This window comes from Notamacropus eugenii, chromosome 3 (genome assembly GCF_028372415.1).
Source record: "Notamacropus eugenii isolate mMacEug1 chromosome 3, mMacEug1.pri_v2, whole genome shotgun sequence".
In the NCBI taxonomy this organism is placed as follows: Eukaryota; Metazoa; Chordata; class Mammalia; order Diprotodontia; family Macropodidae; genus Notamacropus; species Notamacropus eugenii.
Window position 1 is genome coordinate 422,152,300 of NC_092874.1, and position 20,083 is coordinate 422,172,382.

Sequence of the window (20,083 nt, forward strand, 5' to 3'; positions counted from 1 at the left end):
TCAGTAGGGGAACCTCAGTTTACCCTTTCTCAGACCTAGACAAATATAACCAAAAAATAAATGAAAGAGAAATGATGGGTCTGAATAGAATTTTGGAAAAGTTAGATATGATAAATTTCTAGATTATATTGAAGGAGAACAAAAATGAATATATCTATGCTTAGTTGCATATGATAGCTTTATAAAAATTGGGTATTAGTAAGGCATAAAAACATTACAAACAAATGTACAAAAGCAGAAATATTAAATGCATCTTTTACTGACCATAATGCAGTAAAATGATATTAAAGGCCTTGAAAGCAAGGATTAAAAATTTAAAATGGAATAACTTTATTCTGAAATGGTGAATCGGAGTGCATTTAGGGTTAGGGAAGTGATCATTTCTATAAAGATTGGGGGTGAGGAGGGAATAAGCATTTATATAATGGCTACTATGTGTGAGGCCCTGGGCTAAATGCTTTACAAATATCATCTCATTTGATTTCCCACAACAACTCCCCATTTTATAGCTGAGGAAGTTGAGCCAAGTAGAGGTTAAGTGATTTGCCCAGGCTCGCATGCCTAGCAAGTGTCTGTGGCAGAATTTGAATGTGGATCTTCCTGATTCCAGGACCAGTGCTCTCTATCCACTGTTCCCATGGATTATGACAGCAGTACCAAAATTTAGCAGATATAGCCAAAGCAGTACTTAAAGGAGAAATAACATAAGCAGTGTCATGATTAAAAGAGAGAAAAGAACAGGTAAATGAAATGGTTATGTAACTAAAAAGAAAGCCAACAAATTAAAAATCCCTCATTAAACACCAAAATAGAAATACTGAAAATCAAAGAAGAAACGAACAAAATTGAAAGCAGTAAACCCTTTGAATTAGTAATTCCAGGAGCTTAAGAAATGCAAAACAATAAAATAGATAAACCATCAGCTAACTTGATTTTTAAAAAGAAAGAAAATCAAATGGCTAATCTCAGAAATGAGCAAAGTGAATTAACCAATGAAAAAGAAATAAAAGAAATTAATAATCGCTTTTTTGCCCAACTATATTGTTAAGTAAGACTGACAATCTAAATGGATATTTAGAAATGTGTAAATTGAATAATTTAAAGAATTGTAATAAATAATGTGTATTATTTAGATGTATGTTTATATATTATATATAAATAATAAAATGAAGAAGAACATACCTGCATAATTCCATCTTAGAAAAATAAATATTAGGAAAATTATAAATGTAATTGGCTGTATTAATTTTTAAAAGCCTTAAGACGATTTCAGTAGATGCAGAAAAATCCTTTGACAAGGTATAACACCTATTCCTGTTTTGCTATTATTAAATCATTTTTAGTCATGTCCAAGTCATCATGACTCCATTTGTCATTCTCTTGGCAAAGATACTGTAGTAGTTTGCCACTTCCTTCTCCAACTCATTTTACAGATAAGAAACTGAGGCAAACAGGATTAAGTGACTTGCCAAGGCTCACAACTGGTAAGTGCCCAAGCCTAGATTTGAATTTATGGCAATGATGAGTCTTCCTGATTCCAAACCTGGTGCTTTATCCACTATACCACTTATCTACCATAACTATTCCTGTTTAAGGCAGTACAATACAAAGGAATTAGCAGAGCTTTCCATAAAATAGCAAGCAGTATATATCTAAAAACCAACAGCCAAAGTTATTGTAATGGGCTTGAGTTAGAGTACTTTTCAGTAAGATCAGGGGAAAAACAAAGGTATCCATTACCAACATTACTATTTAATTCAGTGCTAGCAATGTTAAGTATAGGAATAAAAAAAGAAAATTGAAGGAATGAATATAGGCAGAGGGGAAATAAAAATATAATTTTCACAGGCCATATTATGATTTTGTAGAACTCTTAAAGAAAAACATTAAAAACAATAACCAGGAATGTTGCAAGTTATAAAATAAATTCATATAAATCACCTGCATTTCTGTATATTACCAACACAATCCTGTAAAAAGAAATTGAAATTCCATCTAAAATAACTAAAGACTTTATAAAATACTTGGGAGCTTACCTTTAAAGACACACAAGCACTAAAGAAACACAATTAGAAAACATTTTTTATACAAAAAATAAAGACATTAAATAATTGGAGAAATCCTAATAATTGCTCATGAGTCAGCCAAGCTAATATGACAATACTGATGATACTATCCAGATTTATTTACTGTGACATTGCAAATAAATTAGGAAAGAATTACTTGATAGAGCTAGGGAAAAAAACAGTTTGGTACTTGGTAAGAAATAAAGAAGTTCATCAGTTGGTAAGATTGGGTATACAATATCCAGAAGCAAATAAAAATAGTAGCCTACTGTTTGACCAGCCCTCAGGTCCCATCTGTTAGACAGAACCTCTATTTAGCAAAATCTTTATGGAAAATCAGAAAGCTTGTCTGGCAAAAACTAGTCATAGACCAATATCTTATACCATGTACCTATCTCCCAGATATGAGTACATGATAGACATATAAGCTCACATCATAGACAAATTGGAGACATAAGGAAGAAATTACCTCTGAGATCTATAGTTGGGGGAAGAGTTCATGACCAAATGAAGAACAAAAAGGTTCTTAGGAGGTAAAATGTACACTTTTGAGTACATCAAATTAAAAAACTTTTGAACAAACAAAGCCAATGTCAGCTAAAATGATAAGAGAAGCAGGAAATTGGGGAAATAATCTTTGTCGCAAGTTTTATGGATAAAGGTCTGATTTCTAATACACATATAGAGAAGTAAGTTAAATTAATAAGAGCCATTTTCCAATTGACATATGGTCAAAGGATGTGAGCAGGGAGTTTTTGGGGGATGTAATCCAAGTTTTATATGGCAATAAGAAAACAATTATCTAAATCACTAATAATTAGATAAATGCAAATTAAAATATTTCACGTTTAGATTGGCAAAGTTGGCAATAAAAGAAAATAAATACTAAAGGAATGGTGGGAAAACAGGTACATCAGCCCACTCTTGGTCCAGCTGTATACTAATCCAGCTATTCTGGAAAGTAATTTGGAAATATGTCTTTAAAGTAATTTAAATGATGCTGGGTGTTTACTTCAAGGATACTAAATAAAGAGGGAAAAAAACTTATGTATACAAAAATATTTTTAACAGCTCTTTTGTCATAGTAAAGAATTAAAAACTGAAGGGATGCTTCTCAACTAGGAAATGACTAGAGGTTATGGTTATGGTCTATGAGTGTGGTGGAATAGTATTGTACCCTAAGAAATGATGAAGGAAATGGTTTCAGAGGAATCTGGAAAGACTTGTATGGACTGATAAAAAGTGAAGTGATCAGAACCAGTACAACACTGTATATGGTAACAACAATATTATGACGACAAACAATGTAGACCAACTCCAGTTCCAGAAGACTCATGTTATAACATGTTTTCCACCTCCAAATAATAATGAGTTCAACTCAAAACTGCGAATTAGGATAGTTTTTTTTTTCCTGACATTGCTAATGCAAGAATTTTCACCATATATCTAGCAGGTTTTGTTTTTCCTGCTTTCTCAGTGGGTGGTGAGGGAGAGGTAAGAAGGGGAGAATTTAAAACTGAAAATAATATTTACAAAAATAAATGGAGGATTGGACTAGATGACGATCTTTAGCACACCAGCTCTAAAGCATGGTAGTGAAAGCTCTCCTTCTTTGTTTTGGTCTTAATGTATTAAAAGCTGCTGACAAGTTTTTGAAAATGAAGTACACTTTTACAAAAAAAAACAAAAATACTCATCTCAGCACACAAAAAGTACTTACTGTTTGCTTACTAGTAGTTGGCCTTCATTCCGGTGATAAATTATGCAGGTTATCTTATTTTTCCTCAAGAATAGAGGAAGGTTAAGAAATATGCATAGCAATTCAGAAATTAGAAACTTTTTTTCAAAATTGGCAAGGACTATTAGAAACTTCCTAATGTAATGCTTTTTCATTTTTTCACCTAGTACATTGTATAGTACTTAGTAAATGCTTGTTAATTTTGATAATCAAAAATGATAATATAATTCCCTTTCAGTTTATATATAACAAAAGGAGTAGAGATCCACCTATCAGGAAATGCTTATTAAGTGCTAGGCATTGTGCTAAACGAGATACGAATATAAAATCGGCATTTTTCTGCCTTCAAGCAGCTTGTCTTTTGTCAAGGGGAAGCAATACTTACTGTTCAGTCATATCTGACTCTTCATGACCCCATTTGAGGTTTTCTTGGCAAAGATACTGGAGTGGTTTGCCATTTCCTTCTCCAGCTTATTTTATAGATGAGTAAACTAAGGCAAACAGGGTTAAGTGACTTGGCCAGAGTCACACAGCTATTAAGTATCTGAGACCAGATTTGATTTCATCTTCCTGACTCCAGACACTATACTTGATCCACTGTGCTACCAAGCTGCCCCTAATACTTACACGTGTTATTAAATACAAAAGCATATTAAAAACCAATGTAGGTACTTTGAGGGATGGCTGTAGTAGCTGAGGCATCAGGAAAGGTAGTAGGTAGTATTTGACCTAAGCCTTAAAGGGGGCCAAAACCTTCTAAGAGTCAAAGGGGGGGGGTATGCCAGGTACCGTGTTGTAGATATTATTTTCTTATCTTCCTCCAACAAAATATGAACTCCTTGAGGGCAGATATTGTCCATTCTTTTCTTTGAATCAATTTCCAGTTCCTGGAATATAGGCATTGAATAAGTGCTTGGTGAAGTTGACCAGTTTGCTTATAATGTAAAATATGTGGAAGAAATATGACATGCAATAAGCTTGAAAATGCAAGTTGGCATCAGATTGTGAAGGGCTTTAAGGCAAAGGAGTTTCTATTTTATCATAGCAGCAGTAGAGAGCCGCTAGAATGTTCTTAGGAATGATGTGGTCAGACTTAAGCTTTTAGAACGCTGTGTTGATGTCTGTGGGGAAAACAGATTTAAGAGATTTGAGGCAGGAAGCCCAATCATAAGTCTGTGGCACTAGTCCAGTCCAACATGACAAGGACCCGAACTAGGTTAGTGGTTTGGGGAATGGAGAGCTAGGATATTATAGATGAGATATAGTTTGATGTATTGAGAGATGACAAAAAATTTCACAAACAGTAAGTGAAATTGAATAAAGGAGGAGCGTAGAGTCTAGTCATCTGCAGGAATTAACGTTAACTCCCATGGGAGTTAATGAAGTCAGTGAGAGAATGTAGCACTACCTGAATGAGATTACAATGTAAGTGAGAAATGTTTAACAAAAGAAATACAATATAGATAATGTTTATTTGTGTCAATATACAGCCACTAGGTTCCATTTTCTGTTTGAACTTCACACCATTGCTTTAAATCATGCTGTATAGGCAGTGGCCTACTGAAAAAGCTGACCTTGCTCTCTCTCTGATTAGGATACTAGAAGTCCAGGTAACAAGTAACAGATTCTGATATTTCCTAAATCCAATTCACCCCCTTTTGTAAATGTTGATTGTCTGAGACTCTAGACTCTAGGCATTGGTTTAGGATAGAGCTATCTAACACACTGCCCATGGACCACATGCAACCCACAACATTCCTGAGTGCTGCTGAATCAGATTAAATTGTAATTGGGAAATGCTAACAAAGTAAACAAAAATACAGTAAAACAGATAATATTAATATATGGTTTTATAAATTAATACGACGTCCACAGGGTTTGTTCCTTACATACAGTTTAGTGGCCCTTGTTTCTATTTAAGTTTGATAGGGTAGTAATTCTCAAACCACACTTATGGACTTGAATGTGCAATTGCATGTTCCTCAGACCTCTGTAGTGTGCTTGTGAATGTGCATTGCAAAGAATAATGCTATGCTGTGAGTTTTATAACAAAACGAAACCTTGAGACCCTGTGTAGACAGAGGAGAGCCAAAAAAAAACCTTTAGATCTTAGAATCAACAAGTACATTATGGAACAATATGGAGCGTTTAGCAGTGATACAGTGTTTCACAACATATTTACCTTCCTAATTACAGTTGCACTAAAATTAGTTTCAGTCCCTGATCATCTACCCCCAACCGTAGCTAGGAATACTTGGTATTAAGGGTAGCCAGTAAACAGAAATGGTTTATAACTGAACTCTATAGTTGGTCAATATATAATCTTAATTTTGTCACTTACCACCATTGTAAGGGAAATATTTTAAATATTTGGAAGGACCGTTACAGACCCTCTAGTCTTATTTCTCTCTTGGAAACTATTCTTCAAATAGTCCTGACTGGTACCACTTCCTAAGGCAGTCTGTGCCATTCTTGGACAACTCAAATTGTTCAAGTTCTGTTTTATATTAAGCTGAAGTCTACTTTTTATTTTTGTTATACTCTGAAGTAAATGAGTGATTCGAATACCACCATATAACAGTGAAGGAAAAGGGATACTAATGGGGAGTAAATATTTTTGCTATTTTTGTTTTCCTAAAACGTCCTCATCCACTCAAGTGATAATTATGTTGGCAGTCATTTATAACGTCGCCTTAAGAGATGTTTTCATAAGAAACTCTCCTACATGTCTTCCTTATATTATCTCAACATGTATTTAAAAAATAAGTTTGGATTTGTTCTTTTAATCAGATTTTATTCTAGATGTTTAATAACAATTCCTTTTCTTTTTTTAAAAGAATTTTAATTTTATTTATTATTTTATTTTATTTATTAATTTTATTTTAAATTTATTTTTGTTTTCCCCCAGTTATATGTAAAAAACAATGTTTAGCTTTTGTTTTTAAAACCAGTTCTCTCCCTTCCTCTCTCCTCCTCACCCTCCACTGAGAAGGCAAACTTTTCAATTTAGATTACACACATTTAGTCATACAAAGCATAAGCATAATAGTTGTGTTGTGAAAGGAAAGGCAGACTAAAATAAACTCAAGAAAAACAGAGAAAGTTTAAAAAAGTATGCTTCAATCTGTATTCAGACACCATTAGTTCATTCTCTGGGGATGGGATAACATTTTTAATCGTAAGTCGTTCAGAGCTGTCTTGGATCATTTGTACTGCTGAGAGTAGCTAAGTCATTCACAGCTGATCGTCTTACAGTACTGCTGTTACTTTGTATCCAGTACATTTCACTTTGCATCAGCCCATACAAGCTTTCCAGGTTTGTCTGAGAGCATCCTCCTCATCTTTTTTATAGTACAATAGTATTCCATCATAATCACTTATCACAACTTGTTCATTCCCCAATTGATGGGCATCCTCTCACTTTCTAATTCTTTGCCCCCAGAAAAGAGCTGCTATATATTTTTTTGTACATAAAGACCATTTTCCTTTTTGTTTATTATGTCTGCCTTTTGTGATAAAGATTTGGTAGTGGTCCTGCTAAAATCAAAGGGTTTCATGGTTTTATAGTCCTTTGGACGTAGCTCCAAATTACTCTGCAGAGTGGTTGAATCAGTTCACAACTCCATGAATAGTACACTGATGCCTCCTTTTTCCCATATCCCCTCCAACATTTGTCATTTCCTTTTCTGTTCTATTAGCCATTCTAATAGGTATGAGGTAGTATCCCAGAATTGCTTTAATTTACATTTCTCCCATCAATAACAATTCCTTTTCTTGTCACCTTAACTTTACTCTAGGTATATGGTGCAGTGGCCAGGAGTACGGATACTGCGTCGCCAGGAACTTGATGCCTTCCTGGCTCAAGCATTGTCTCCCAAACTTTATGAGCCTGATCAGCTACAGGAACTCAAGGTAAAGAGTAAACGTAACGTAATTGTCTTGGGAAGCCTTTCTTGTAATTTGATTATCAGAGGACAACAATTCTGTAGCACATCTGTAATTCTAATAATGTAGATAGAGTGGCTTGCATAAATAACATTCCTTCCTAGTTATGGGTTCCTATCAGTTGAATTAGAAATACACATTCTTCTTTGTAGTTTACCTTTATTATGTTATAAATTTTCCCATATTTAACATTTTTGTTGGGTTTTCACAGAGATTGGGCTTAAATTCTTTATTTTAGGAGATCATTCCAAAGCCTAGTTTGGTCTTCTTTCCCCTCCATCTTGCCTGAATTTTCTTTTACATAGCTTGTCCCATTATTCCTATTCAAGTGAATGAATTAATGACCTTTTGTTAAGCATTTACTATGTGCTGAGTGCTGTGGTAGGTGTTGGGGATATAAATGGAAGAAAATGAAGACAGTTCTTGCTCCCTTAATGGGGGAAACAGCACGTAAAAGGAAGAACAGCTTCAGGGCAGATGGAAAGACATGAAGTCCTGTGGTTCAATGGTGGGGCTATTGGCAAGGCCTACTGCAGGTTACATACTGGTGACCACAGGTTTTAGAGGTAGGGCAGATGGTAGGCTTTGTAATTATCCATTGATTTGGAGAAGTGTAGTTATTGATATCAATCTCATTCAACCCATATGAACGTTCAAGAACCTTTGGAGAAGGAAAAAACAAAGGAAGAGGATGCCCCTTGATGGTGATAGCAGATCTTCCTACCCACTTGTGTGTTGTAGTCGGGTTGTGGGATAATTAGAGGCCAGGGGAAGGGAGGGATCAACGTTGTGCATTTTATTTAGCATTATTTAGCCTTTGAGCTTTTCATTCTAATTACTTCTGTTCCTTCATTGGTTTGATCACTTGTAGTTTCCTCTATTTGCTACTATTTAATACAGTAGCACCATTCTTTGTATATTTTTCAATACATTAATTATCATTAACTGTGCTTACCTTCATCACAGAGTAGTTGTCAAGAAAAAGTTCTTTGTAAACTTTTAAGTGCTATATGAATTTGAGTTATCGCTGACAAAATCTTGTTTTCTGAATCTTTGCCTTTATTGAGAGTTCTCAGTAAATCTTCCTTTTCTTACATAGGTATATAGATATTTTAAATGATGCCTTTTTAACATTCCATTCACTTCCAAATAATCTCTTTCCCTTCCCCATCCATAGAGCTTTCCCTTTTTCCCTTGTAACAGAGTTTATTTTTAAGAGAATGAATTAAAAGTTTAGCATTCTGATATTTTTAGCTTAATGAGCTTTTCTGCTATTTGTTGTTTTCTCAGTCATTTCCCCTATTTTGTATTCTCCCAAGCAGAGTTTCAGTAACAAACCCTGAAGTATCTGCTGTGTGCTTGGACCCAGTGCTTGGTGCGGAATGCACAACCCTAAAGGAACTTACCTTCTGAGCCACAGCTCAAGAATGTACATTGGCATTTCCCCCCCATTCTTTTCTAATAAAGATTTTTTTCCAAAGTAACCCTTTGGCTTTTTAAGTTCTTTTGTAGATTCTTCTATCTCCCTTATTTGAGGTTCAGCTAAGTTTCTTAACTTTTCCTCACTGTTTCTTAAATGTAGTACTTTGATGTTGATCCATCTTGCTCTCTAGACTCTGTTCCAGCTCAGGTGATGTCCTAAACATAGAAACTCCAAGAGAAATCACATGTAGCGTAATGGATGGTGAGCTGGGTTTGGTGTCCTCAGTTCCTAAATTCAAGTCTCTTTTCTCACACATGCTGTCTAGGTGACCCTGGGCAAGTCATTTAAACTCTTACTTCCTCAGGCAACTCTTTAAAGCCAGAAGTTGCTGACAAAGGCCACTCTGCATTGGCAGAGGAAGTTTTTTCACTAGGAGTGGCTTATGCTAGTGAATTCACAGGTTTGGGCTCCCTTGAAAAAGAAGTCTCTATTTTCTTCATTTTGTAGAAGAAATTTTTGTATGGAAGAACCTTTTTTAATATATTGAAGTATCTTTGGCTTTCCTTTGGTTTCACCTGGTCTGAATCAGATGCTAACTGTAGTTCATTCCTTGAGTTCCTGCCCAGACTATTACCCCACCACCACTTTCATTTTCATATTGCATGGTAGTGGTATTGTAAATATTTTAATTGTAGTGTGGTACAACCCCTCCACCTCTACTTCCTTCCTATTTCTCTTATATAGATTTTTACATCAGTATTGACATTCCAGTTCTGAAAATCAGATCACCGGGTATCAGGTATGCCCACTAAGTCTTATTTGCCATCAAGTTTTTATTACTAGCTCATCTTATATTCCATCTTTCCATTTCTGGATGGACATATGCACTATTACCTTTTTAATATTTTGCTTTGGAGATCTTAGCACCAGAGCATTTTTTCCCCCTGATTCTTCATCTGCAGACTCAGTTCCAGAATTCTGATTTAAGAAAGATACATGTTGAAAATAATTAATTTAATCTCATTCCTCATTGCTTTTTGTCTCACTTGTCTTGCTCTCTTGGAAATTCCTATTTTCCTTTGGAGAGTGTAACTTGTACACAAAGGCGATACCTGTTTTTTATTTGTAGAAAAAGATTTTTAAAAAAGATTGCCTAAGTCATGGGGCAAAGGGAGCAAAAAAGGTAGCAAATGGAAGATGTTAAGTAAGGAGGAAATTAAAGGTCCCTTCAGTTGCAAAAATGCATATTAAATACTTGACTCTAGGGATAGTTTTCATTTATATATATGTCTAAATGAAGTTGTAGATTTCAAAAGGCAATTGGAAAATTGACTTCTAAAAATGGTTTATCTGAACCTTTTTTAAAAAGATTTTGAACTTTGTCCATTTTGAAGTAGTTAGGATGTTTTCCACACCTTTTAAATTATTTTCTGGTTACAGTTTATGATTTAATAAACTCTTGATTTTTTAAGGGTTCATTCATTACTCTCCCTGTTCTTTACCCAGATTTTATCTCCATAGTGTTGTCTTACCTTACGATTATCTTACTGCTTATTAACACCTCCATTGGAATATAAGGGAAAAAGAAGAAACACCTGAGATTTTAGCAACTTGTTAGCTCTTCCAGTCAAGGGTTTGATAGAGGCTGAAACTATTCATTAAAACGGATTTTCTAGAACTTCATTTTGGTCATGTGCTTTCATCATCCATTGCCATAAATCATTGAGTTTTTTTTCATACCTCTGATAATGAGTGATTTTCTTAAGTGTTTCCTTTTTTTATTCTTAGGAGGTGTTCCTGGGTTACTGGCAAACCAACACCAGCCATTCATTTTATTTTGAAGAATTGGGATGGTAGAATAGAAAGAGGCCTGGACTCAGAAGACCTGAGTTCAGAGACCTGAATTCAAATCCTGGCTCTTTGCCTGTACAACTTTGGACAAGTGACTTTAAAGGCTCTGGGCCTCTGTTTCCTCATTTGCAAAGTGTGAGGCTTAATGTAGATGATCTTTAAGGCCCATAGAGCTCTAAATCTATGATCTTGTCATAAAGGAAAAAGAAATATCTTTCCTTAATCTTGCTTTAACAACTTCGCCAATTTCATTTTAGGTTCAAGATGGAGAGGACAGAAAAATGATAAACTTTAAAAATTGTTTTAGAAGGGAGAGGGGTTGCATCATGTCAACCCTGTGATATTTTTTATAATTTTCTTAGACATCTCAGGCATATAGTATAACAATTTGACATTGAGTTTGTTCCTGTGGCCTAGTAATAAACACGACTTCTCATTTAGATAATCAAACTATAGAAACTGAATTTAATTTTGTGTGGATATAGTACCTAAATCTTACCTATATCTTTCCTTCTCTATACCGTGCTCAAAAATAGATGTTATTAGTGGATTTGATATGGTAAATTAAAGCTATTTTTTAAAGGAAATTCCCATTTTGGAAGTGAGCTATTAATGCAATACTATGAAATTTAATACATTATTAAGCATATCAGTAAATGCTCATTAAATGCCTACTTGCTTATAATTAACAGCGTTTCATTTCCATACCATCACACATGTAGGCCTCTTCGGCATTAGTTCTGTTTAGATTCTTTGTGGTGATAGGGAGTGAGATTAGATAGTAATTGTTTTTAGTACTTTGCATTTTAACAATCGTATGTACTTTGTGTAATAGTCGTTGAGAAGGTAACTAGTGTAAAACACGAAATGACCTTCCTTTTAGCCTAAAATGATGACAGAACTGTGTGTAATCTTGGTGCCCCTTTGGTACTATCAATAAAATGACCTGTTATTATGAGACATTTTTCTTAATCTATAAAACTGAGTATCCACTTAAAATAATAAAATTCCCCAAAGAACCCTTTCTTAGTCAGTAGTTACAGAAGATGTAAAAGTGTGTATGGACCATCTAGAATTGTTCCATTTTCCCTCTTTTGCAACTGAAAAAAATACTAACCATTTATGATATTTTTTGTATTTTTAAGGCTTTCTACGTGCCAGACCCTGTGCTAAGTGCTTTACAATATTATCTCATAGTGGTCCCATGAAGAGCTGTCTGCCTGGAATATGGTTTTACATCATAATTTTATTTCAATACGTACTTGATTAGATCTAATAGCTAAAGTGGATATAGTAAAATTACTATTGAACTAAATGGGTGCATTCTTATAAATATCAGAACACATTTCTGGCACTTAAAGTAACTTTTTTGTGGGTGGAAGGGGAAGAAGGGAGTGACTTGGAGTAGTGTGTTTCTTAAGAGATGTTATAATCTTAAGCTCTGATTGTCAGCCCGCAAATAGAGATTTAAATAAACCTGCCAACAGGTGTTCTCTTAGAAAGTCTGAGATTGGAACCAGGAAGAGGAAATGTTATTCCCTATTTGCAACATAAAAGTAGAATCATTCTCTATGTGGAAACTTGTGAGCAGATATCCTCCCAAGTTTGAAGTGAAGGCACATTAACTGCTTTGCCATCACTTTGCCTGGCCATTTTTAAAATTAATTTATTTGTTTTCAGTTTTCAACAATCACTTCCTTATGTCTTAAATTTTCTCCCTCTCCTTCCCCTAGACAACATCAAATTGTCTATGGGTTCTGCACATACATTCCTATTAAACACATTTTCATATTAGTCATGTTTCATAGAATTAAAACGAATGGGAGAAACCACGAGAAAAACAAAAACAAAAAAAACCACAAGACAAAATAGTCTGCTTCGTTCTGCATTCTGATTCTGTAGTTCTTTCTCTAGATGTGGATGGCATTTTGCGTCAGGAGCCCTTTGGAAATGTTTTAGCTCTTCACATTGCTGTGAAGATCTAAGTCTGTCAGAAACAGTCTGCCTGGCTGTTTTTAAAGAAATAGTTAAAAAATATTAAAGTTGCGATTTCAAGAGCATTTCTCTCATGTACCTTTGCCCTCAGGGGAAAACATTTTTTTTTTTAAATATAAAAATAGCATAGTAAGGGGAAAGAATTTACCCTTATGTAAGTAGGGTTTAGTATTAGTAGTGTTAGTGTTATGTTGGAACTTAACAATTGTGAACATGTCTCATTCATGTTCTCCCCTTTGATGCCCCCTCCCCTTTCCCTCAATTCCAAAAGGCTTCAGTTATTATCCTCACTGTTTCTTAGAAAAGGGTATACATTGGTGTATCCTGAAATTATAATTTCCCTTGCTAACTTTTTAACTGGGAAGTAGAAAATTAAGCTATGGTGGGAAGAAGAAGAGCTGTTGTTTGTGTAATAGTCAGAACACTGGTCTTTGAGTTGGCCATCCTGGGCTCAAGGATCGCTCCTGATGCTTATGAACTGTGACCATGAGCAAGTCAGTTGACTCTCTGAGCCTGGTTTCCTCACCTATAAAATGGAGATATTTTATAATACCTACCTGAGAATATTATTACAAGAAAATTCACAAACTTTAAGCTGGTTGAACTGCTACTAATATTTTCAGTGAGTATGCATATATTTATTACTCAGGTCTGGCAAGATTCATATTCATCAACAAAACTGTTGAGACATTTTTCATATATGTATATATATAGTTCTGTTGTGAAAAGATCGCTAAACTTGTAGTTCTAACCCCTGCTCCACTAATTACTGGTTATGTCCATCTCTGTACACCTCAGTTTCCTCCTCTTTTAAATGGATATAAAAATAGCTTGCCTAGCTCACCAAGTAGTTTTTTGGAATCCAGTGAAGATTATGTAAAGCACAAGAGCTATATAAGATGGTCTTATATACATATGCATATATCATTCATGTGTATAACTATATAGAGATATATAAAGATATAAGTAATGGTAAGTCAATAACTTGAAAGAATTTAAGTATACCTTTAAAATGCTTTATTACAGAAACAAACAAAAATGTCATCAGCTTTATATTTGAGAAACTCAACATTGTATAGTCAAACCTAGTAATAAGAGCATGTAGTAATGTGCATATTAGAGGTCAGTAATATCTATGAAAAATTCAATTCACCACAGTTATTGATGGTCCCTCACTGGCTTGCTCAGTGGTAAAGAGTACTGGAATAGTAGTTAGAAGTTCTAGGTTCTGGTTCTAGTTCACCTGTCTATTAGCTGTGTAACCTCTGGAAAGTCATATGAAGTCTCAGAGCCTAAGTTTCCTCATTTCCGTAAGAGTGATACTTTCATAGCCTATCTTACAAAATTGTTGTGGAGATGTGAAATGAGGTAATAAAATTGAAAATAGTTTGTATGCTGTAAAATAATAGAAAGGTGTAGAGTTCAAACTCCTTACATCCCTTAATTATTCACTGCTACTCTAAGCTTTCCAGTCTTATTTCCTACTATTTCACCTGCATCATAGATACTTTAGCTAAACTAAATCTCTTTACCCCCAAAAAAATACCCTTTGCTTTCCTGTAGATGTGCCTTTTGTTCAGACTTGTTCCCTATTCTTAGTGTGTCCTCATTCTCCCTTTCGCCTTTTGACTAATTATATTTTGAAGCTCAGTTTAAATACCATCTCCTCCAAGAAATATATTGGGAGGGCTAGATTGACAGGTCATATGGTACCTTTCTGGGAGCAGAGGTGAGTATTTTACTCTCCCACCTCCTGGAAAGGTATCCTAGCTAAATTCAGGGACTGAAAAAAAATCAGTGAACTCTGTTCTAGCTTACTAATGGCTGGTTTGATAGCACTAATAAGATCATTCATATTGGGCTTCAGAATACATTCTCTTGTTTTTGTTCTTAGAACAACAGATTTATTTTACTTTTGTGTTTAATAGTAAAATGTTATTATATACCCTGAGAAGATGACAGCTTGGAGGATATGAACAAGCAGGGTGAGAAGAGGGAAAATAGTTCAGTATTAGGAGATTTTCATGGATAATTATAAACTAGGTCATTCACATATGGATAATCAAGAGTTAGCCATATTCTTGCTAGCATATAAAAGGAAAAAGCCTAAGATCAATGGAAATTTTTAATGAAAACTACGTAGGAAAGTATGCAAACAAATTAGAAATATATCTACTAGTTATATATGTACATAGTTAAAATAGTAAAATATTACATGTGTTTTTTTTTTCAGTTCTCATCTATTTACTGTTAAACTTTTTGGCATCCGTATTCTTTAATAATTTGAATCTGAATTACTTCAGATTCCAAAAATAAGTGGTTTCTTGGCTATTGATACTCCCCTCATTCCAGATAGTTTCATGAATTGCTGTGGCCAAAATAGTTAATTTCCAGCTGAGGAATTTCGGACAGCATAGTCCATCACCAGCTAGTCTATAGTATTTTAACTTCCAAGAACCTTCATTCTACTGATATTTTAAGAATTTTAAGATCTTGATGCCTGACTCAATGATTGTCCAAAACTTGGACACGTAGAATCATTTAAATGGTGTGAGATTTTCATTATGATGAAATCATGCCAAGTAATCCAGTTTCAATCTATCAAGCTTTTATTGTCTAGCTATGTAAAAATTAATGTGGAGGCATCCCAAGAACGTTAAAAAGAAGGCTTTCCTCAAGGTACTCAGGACCTGACTGACGCTGATGGGTCTGGGACTCTTCAGAAGCTTGGGGAGTTCTCTGCCTAGGAAAGAAGCTGCCCTAAGTGGTGTGTTCACTGAGGGCAATACAGTGTAAGGGCTGATACCCCTCAGCCTTCAGCAGCAGAGCTGGCAGCTATGTGGAAGGGTGCTCTGTTTCTGGCCTCTAGAACCTTAGGTAGAGCTGTATGTAAGGGACATGGTAGTGCATCAAGCTTCAGTGTGCCTTGTGGCAGCTTTGGCTCATTTTGCTCATTCTGTCTTATTAATGGTCAGACAACACAACTCTGGTTCCTCTTCTACATGACAACTCTTCATGTTCTTGAAGACATTCTTGTGTGCTTCTGCATACTCCTCTTCCCCGCCCCCCCCATCCCCAAATCTGCTCTAAGCCTCAGCTGATGATACCGATACTGATATGGTATGATTTCAAGGTACTCAACTATCCTAGATGCTCTCTTCTGGATTCTTTTGTTTATTTTCTTTTTAAACTGTGGTGCCCAGAACTGTGTGGTAGGTGTGGGTGTATTTGTACGTGCTACTGCTTAACAGATTGTGGGAGAAATATCACCAGAATTAATTCTAGTCACTTTTCTTCTCTTAATTCAGACTCATAAAGTTTTTGGCTACTGTATTACATTTCTCCCTCATTGGAATTGTAGCCTGCTAAATCTTCCTTCTCTCAGTTTGCTTTTAAGTTAATTTTTTAACTTGGTTTTAAGACTTTACATTTATCCCTATGAAATTTTGCCAATCTTCAGCATATCTCATGTTCTAGTCCATCAGAATCTTTTCAAATATTACCATCCAGTTTGTTAACTATCTTTGCTAGTTTTATGTCATCTGCAGATCTAATAAACATATGTTTACCATCTATTTTATCATCCAGGTCATTGATTTAACAAATAAGTAAATGCTGCAAGACCAAGTACAGATCTTTGGAGCATCTTAAAGACCACCTTCTAAGTCGATATCAAACCATTAATGATTGTTCTTTGCGTGTGGCACTTCAGTCATTTGTAAATCTCCCTAAATGTATTATGATCTAGTCAGCACGCTTCCATCTTTTCCACAGCAATAGCTTTTCTAAAATGTAGGTAAACTATGCCTACAGCATTATAGTGATTTAATCAATCTGATGATCAATTGATCTAACATGGCCTTTTTAAACCTTCATCATTATGAAGAGTTAGCCACACAGAAAAAGATCCTATAGAGCTGGACAAAATAACTAGCTTCTTAGATACCTACTTTATTTGCATTGTTCCTACTCAAGACTACCTTCTGACAGCAGCTTCAATAGGTAGTAAATGGGCTAGAGATTCTTTTAGATAGCATCATCCTTGACTTTGGCTAGAGGACCCTGATTCAAGTAACTTTTTCTTCACATGGATCCTGTATTCAGAAACTGGAGACTACTCATCATTTGTTTGATTTTTCCTCTGTGACTTTCATATACATGTGCTATAATCAGTCAACACCACTTGCTAATTACATTGGTAATACAAAAACAAAATTAAACAATCCCTTGTAAACTTGTATTTCATAATTTGAAATAAGTGTGTTATCCTTAGAGATAAAGGCATTTTGGAATTGGTCATTTAAGCAAGAAAATTACTACTTATCTGATGTTTCAATGCAAATGTTTCTGTTTGTTTATAAAACATATTCTTACTTGTTTAATACAACCCAAACTTGTTTTACTGTGAGAAGAATGTGTAACAAGGCAGAATGGTAGAAATAAGGTCGTACTGTACTCATCACGCTCTGAAGAATGGGCTGAAGTTTCAGCTTGCTAGCAGTATGATCTTGGACAAGTCGTAAACTCTTTGTTTAAGTCTTGATTTCCTCTGGTTTTTCCATCTTTAAAGTGGGGACAATACTGGCAGGTACTTCAAGGGATGATTGTTAGAAAAGTGCTACAAGACTTGTTATGAATTGGAGTTTAAAATAAGAATCACTCTGATGAGTAATACAAATGTAATACAAAAGTTGATGTTAAAATTAATGATGTTATTTAGCTAATAAATTTCCAATTTTAACCTTGAAGTACTTAAGTCTTATGGGAGAATTATAAACTGTAGTACTCCTATACCATAGAAGTTACTCTTTTTCCATTTAAAGATTGAGAACCTAGATCCACGAGGAATTCAGCTGTCAGCTTTGTTCATGAGTGGTGTGGATATGGCACTCTTTGCAAATGACGCATGTGGACAGCCAATCCCTTGGGAGCACTGCTGTCCTTGGATGTATTTTGATGGAAAACTCTTCCAAACCAAACTCATCAAAGCAAGCCGGGAGAAAATTCCACTCATTGACCTCTGTGATGGTCAGGTAGGTGACCAGAAATGAACACTCTATCTCTAATACACTTACTCTGTGTACTTCATCTGAAATGTTGCTCTTGAGAACAGAGACCATGTTCCCCACGGAGCTTGAGTGCAGAGTAAATGTGGGATAAATATTTGTTTATGTTGTATGTGTGTTAGCATTTGATAAGCCTAAATTTGTTACACATTTGTGGGAAAATAGCTCAATTTTTGAAATTGCTATAACTGAGGGAGAACTAGAACAACACTTAGTGAATATCTAAGTGTGGCAGCAGGGTGGAGAACCAGCCTGCCTGCTGGTTGTCCAAGGTGTCCTGAGTTCAAGTCCTACCTCTGAACTATATGTGGGACCCAGGCAACTCACTTAACCTTGTAGTGCCCAAGCACTGCAGAGAGCACAGAAATGTGGGTGGTCTTTGGGCATTGGTAAAGTACTTTTCTCACCAGTCCAGACCCTCCTTTTATTCCCCATGCACTCATTCCCATCCTACCCCACCTACCCATTCCCATATCATCCTTGAGAAGAAATAGTGGTGGGGAGATGAATCTAGAGAAGTAGTGGTTATCTCAGTATCACAGGGATGAACTCTTAATGATTTATAGTAACAAAATCAAGTAGAACATTTTTATTAAAGGTAATATGTAAATTTCAAAACAAATTTTTAGTAATATTTGTATTTTCTTCTGTAGAAGAAGTCTTTATGCATTTGCATATATATTTTTTAAGAGAAAAAAAAATCTGTAGACACCAGAAATTCCAGTTTCCTTAATTCTTTCCAATGCAAATAGTGAAGAAGCCAATTGAGAAAAATAATAACCCTACTAAGGAGCAGTCAATAAGTAATCAGTTCTTAAGTACCCACTGTGTACCAAGTACTTTGTTAGGTGATAGGGATATAAAATCAGAAATTGTAAAAATTAAATTCACAAAAGTCTTTAGCACTTCTGCATCATGACAGCAATAACCAAGAGGAAAAGAGAGGGAAATCCCCTTCAGTGTAATAGCTCCTGCAGTGAAGTTTCTCCAGCACTCTGTCATTTGCTTTTCTTATTTATAAATGTTGACTGCTATTTTGTTAAATATTTAATAGTATTAATGTAAAGGTAAAAAAGAGGCAATGAATACTTGTGGATGGAAAGGAATATTACTGATCTGTTCATTCAATATCCATTTACTGTCCACTCTGCATATTGCCCTGGGCTTGGCATATTTCTAAAAAGAGGAGCAGACGTTGTTCTGCTGTATCTCTACAAGTCAGTCACTTTTAATCACAGAAGATATTTTAAAGTTATATATAAGTTGTATTTTTTTAAAATTCATCAGTATTTCTGGTCTGAACATGCTTTAATAACCTTTGGTTATATTAATAAGAATTCAAAAGGCAGTAACAGACCATGCAGTCTTTTCTAAGACTCTGTTCCCAGATTTCTGAAAATGCTGCTTTAAAAAATTTTCATTTTATCGGCTGATAGTTTTACATTTAGATGTGTCCTGATAATTTTTATATTTTTGTGGAGGGGGAGTTAATTTATAATAGGTTCAATTGTTGGTAAAATTTTTGAAAAATGTTATCCTTTTGATTTCTAGGCTGAGCAGGCTGCCAAGGTAGAAAAGATGCGCCAAAGCATCCTGGAAGGATTAAATTTCTCCCGGCAGAATCATCCACTCCCTTTTCCACCTCCTCCTGCTCTGCCTTTCTATCCAACTTCAATGTATCCTCGACACTTTGGGCCAGTCCCACCACCTCAGGGCAGGGGTAGAGGTTTTGCTGGTAAGTGCATGTGAAAGGCAAAGATTTTTTAATCACCCAAATGGATTTTCTTTTACTTTTATATCTTTTATTGTGTCTAATAATACATTCACATAAATGACTAAAGTAGAACATGGGCTGTGTTTCTAATGCCATTCAATTTGTCCACACTAAACACAGTATTTAGAGCTCATTATTGTTAGTATTTTCTATGAATTCTGCAGTGGGGTGGACAGTGGAGGGGGGAATGCCAATAAATTATATACACTTTCAAAGATCCATTTA

At 35.0% G+C, this 20,083-nt stretch overlaps 1 protein-coding gene across 6 annotated transcripts in view; it reads left to right on the top strand.

Moving 5' to 3' along the window:
- Nucleotides 1–20,083, top strand: part of FAM120A (family with sequence similarity 120 member A) — a 140,597-nt gene that overhangs the window by 106,358 nt on the left and 14,156 nt on the right. For all 6 annotated transcript variants that reach the window (XM_072598225.1, XM_072598223.1, XM_072598228.1 and 3 more), the window contains 3 exons: nt 7,602–7,716; nt 17,842–18,051; nt 19,636–19,819. In XM_072598225.1, coding sequence (XP_072454326.1) covers nt 7,602–7,716; nt 17,842–18,051; nt 19,636–19,819 — 509 coding nt within the window. The remainder of the gene's footprint in view (nt 1–7,601; nt 7,717–17,841; nt 18,052–19,635; nt 19,820–20,083) is intronic.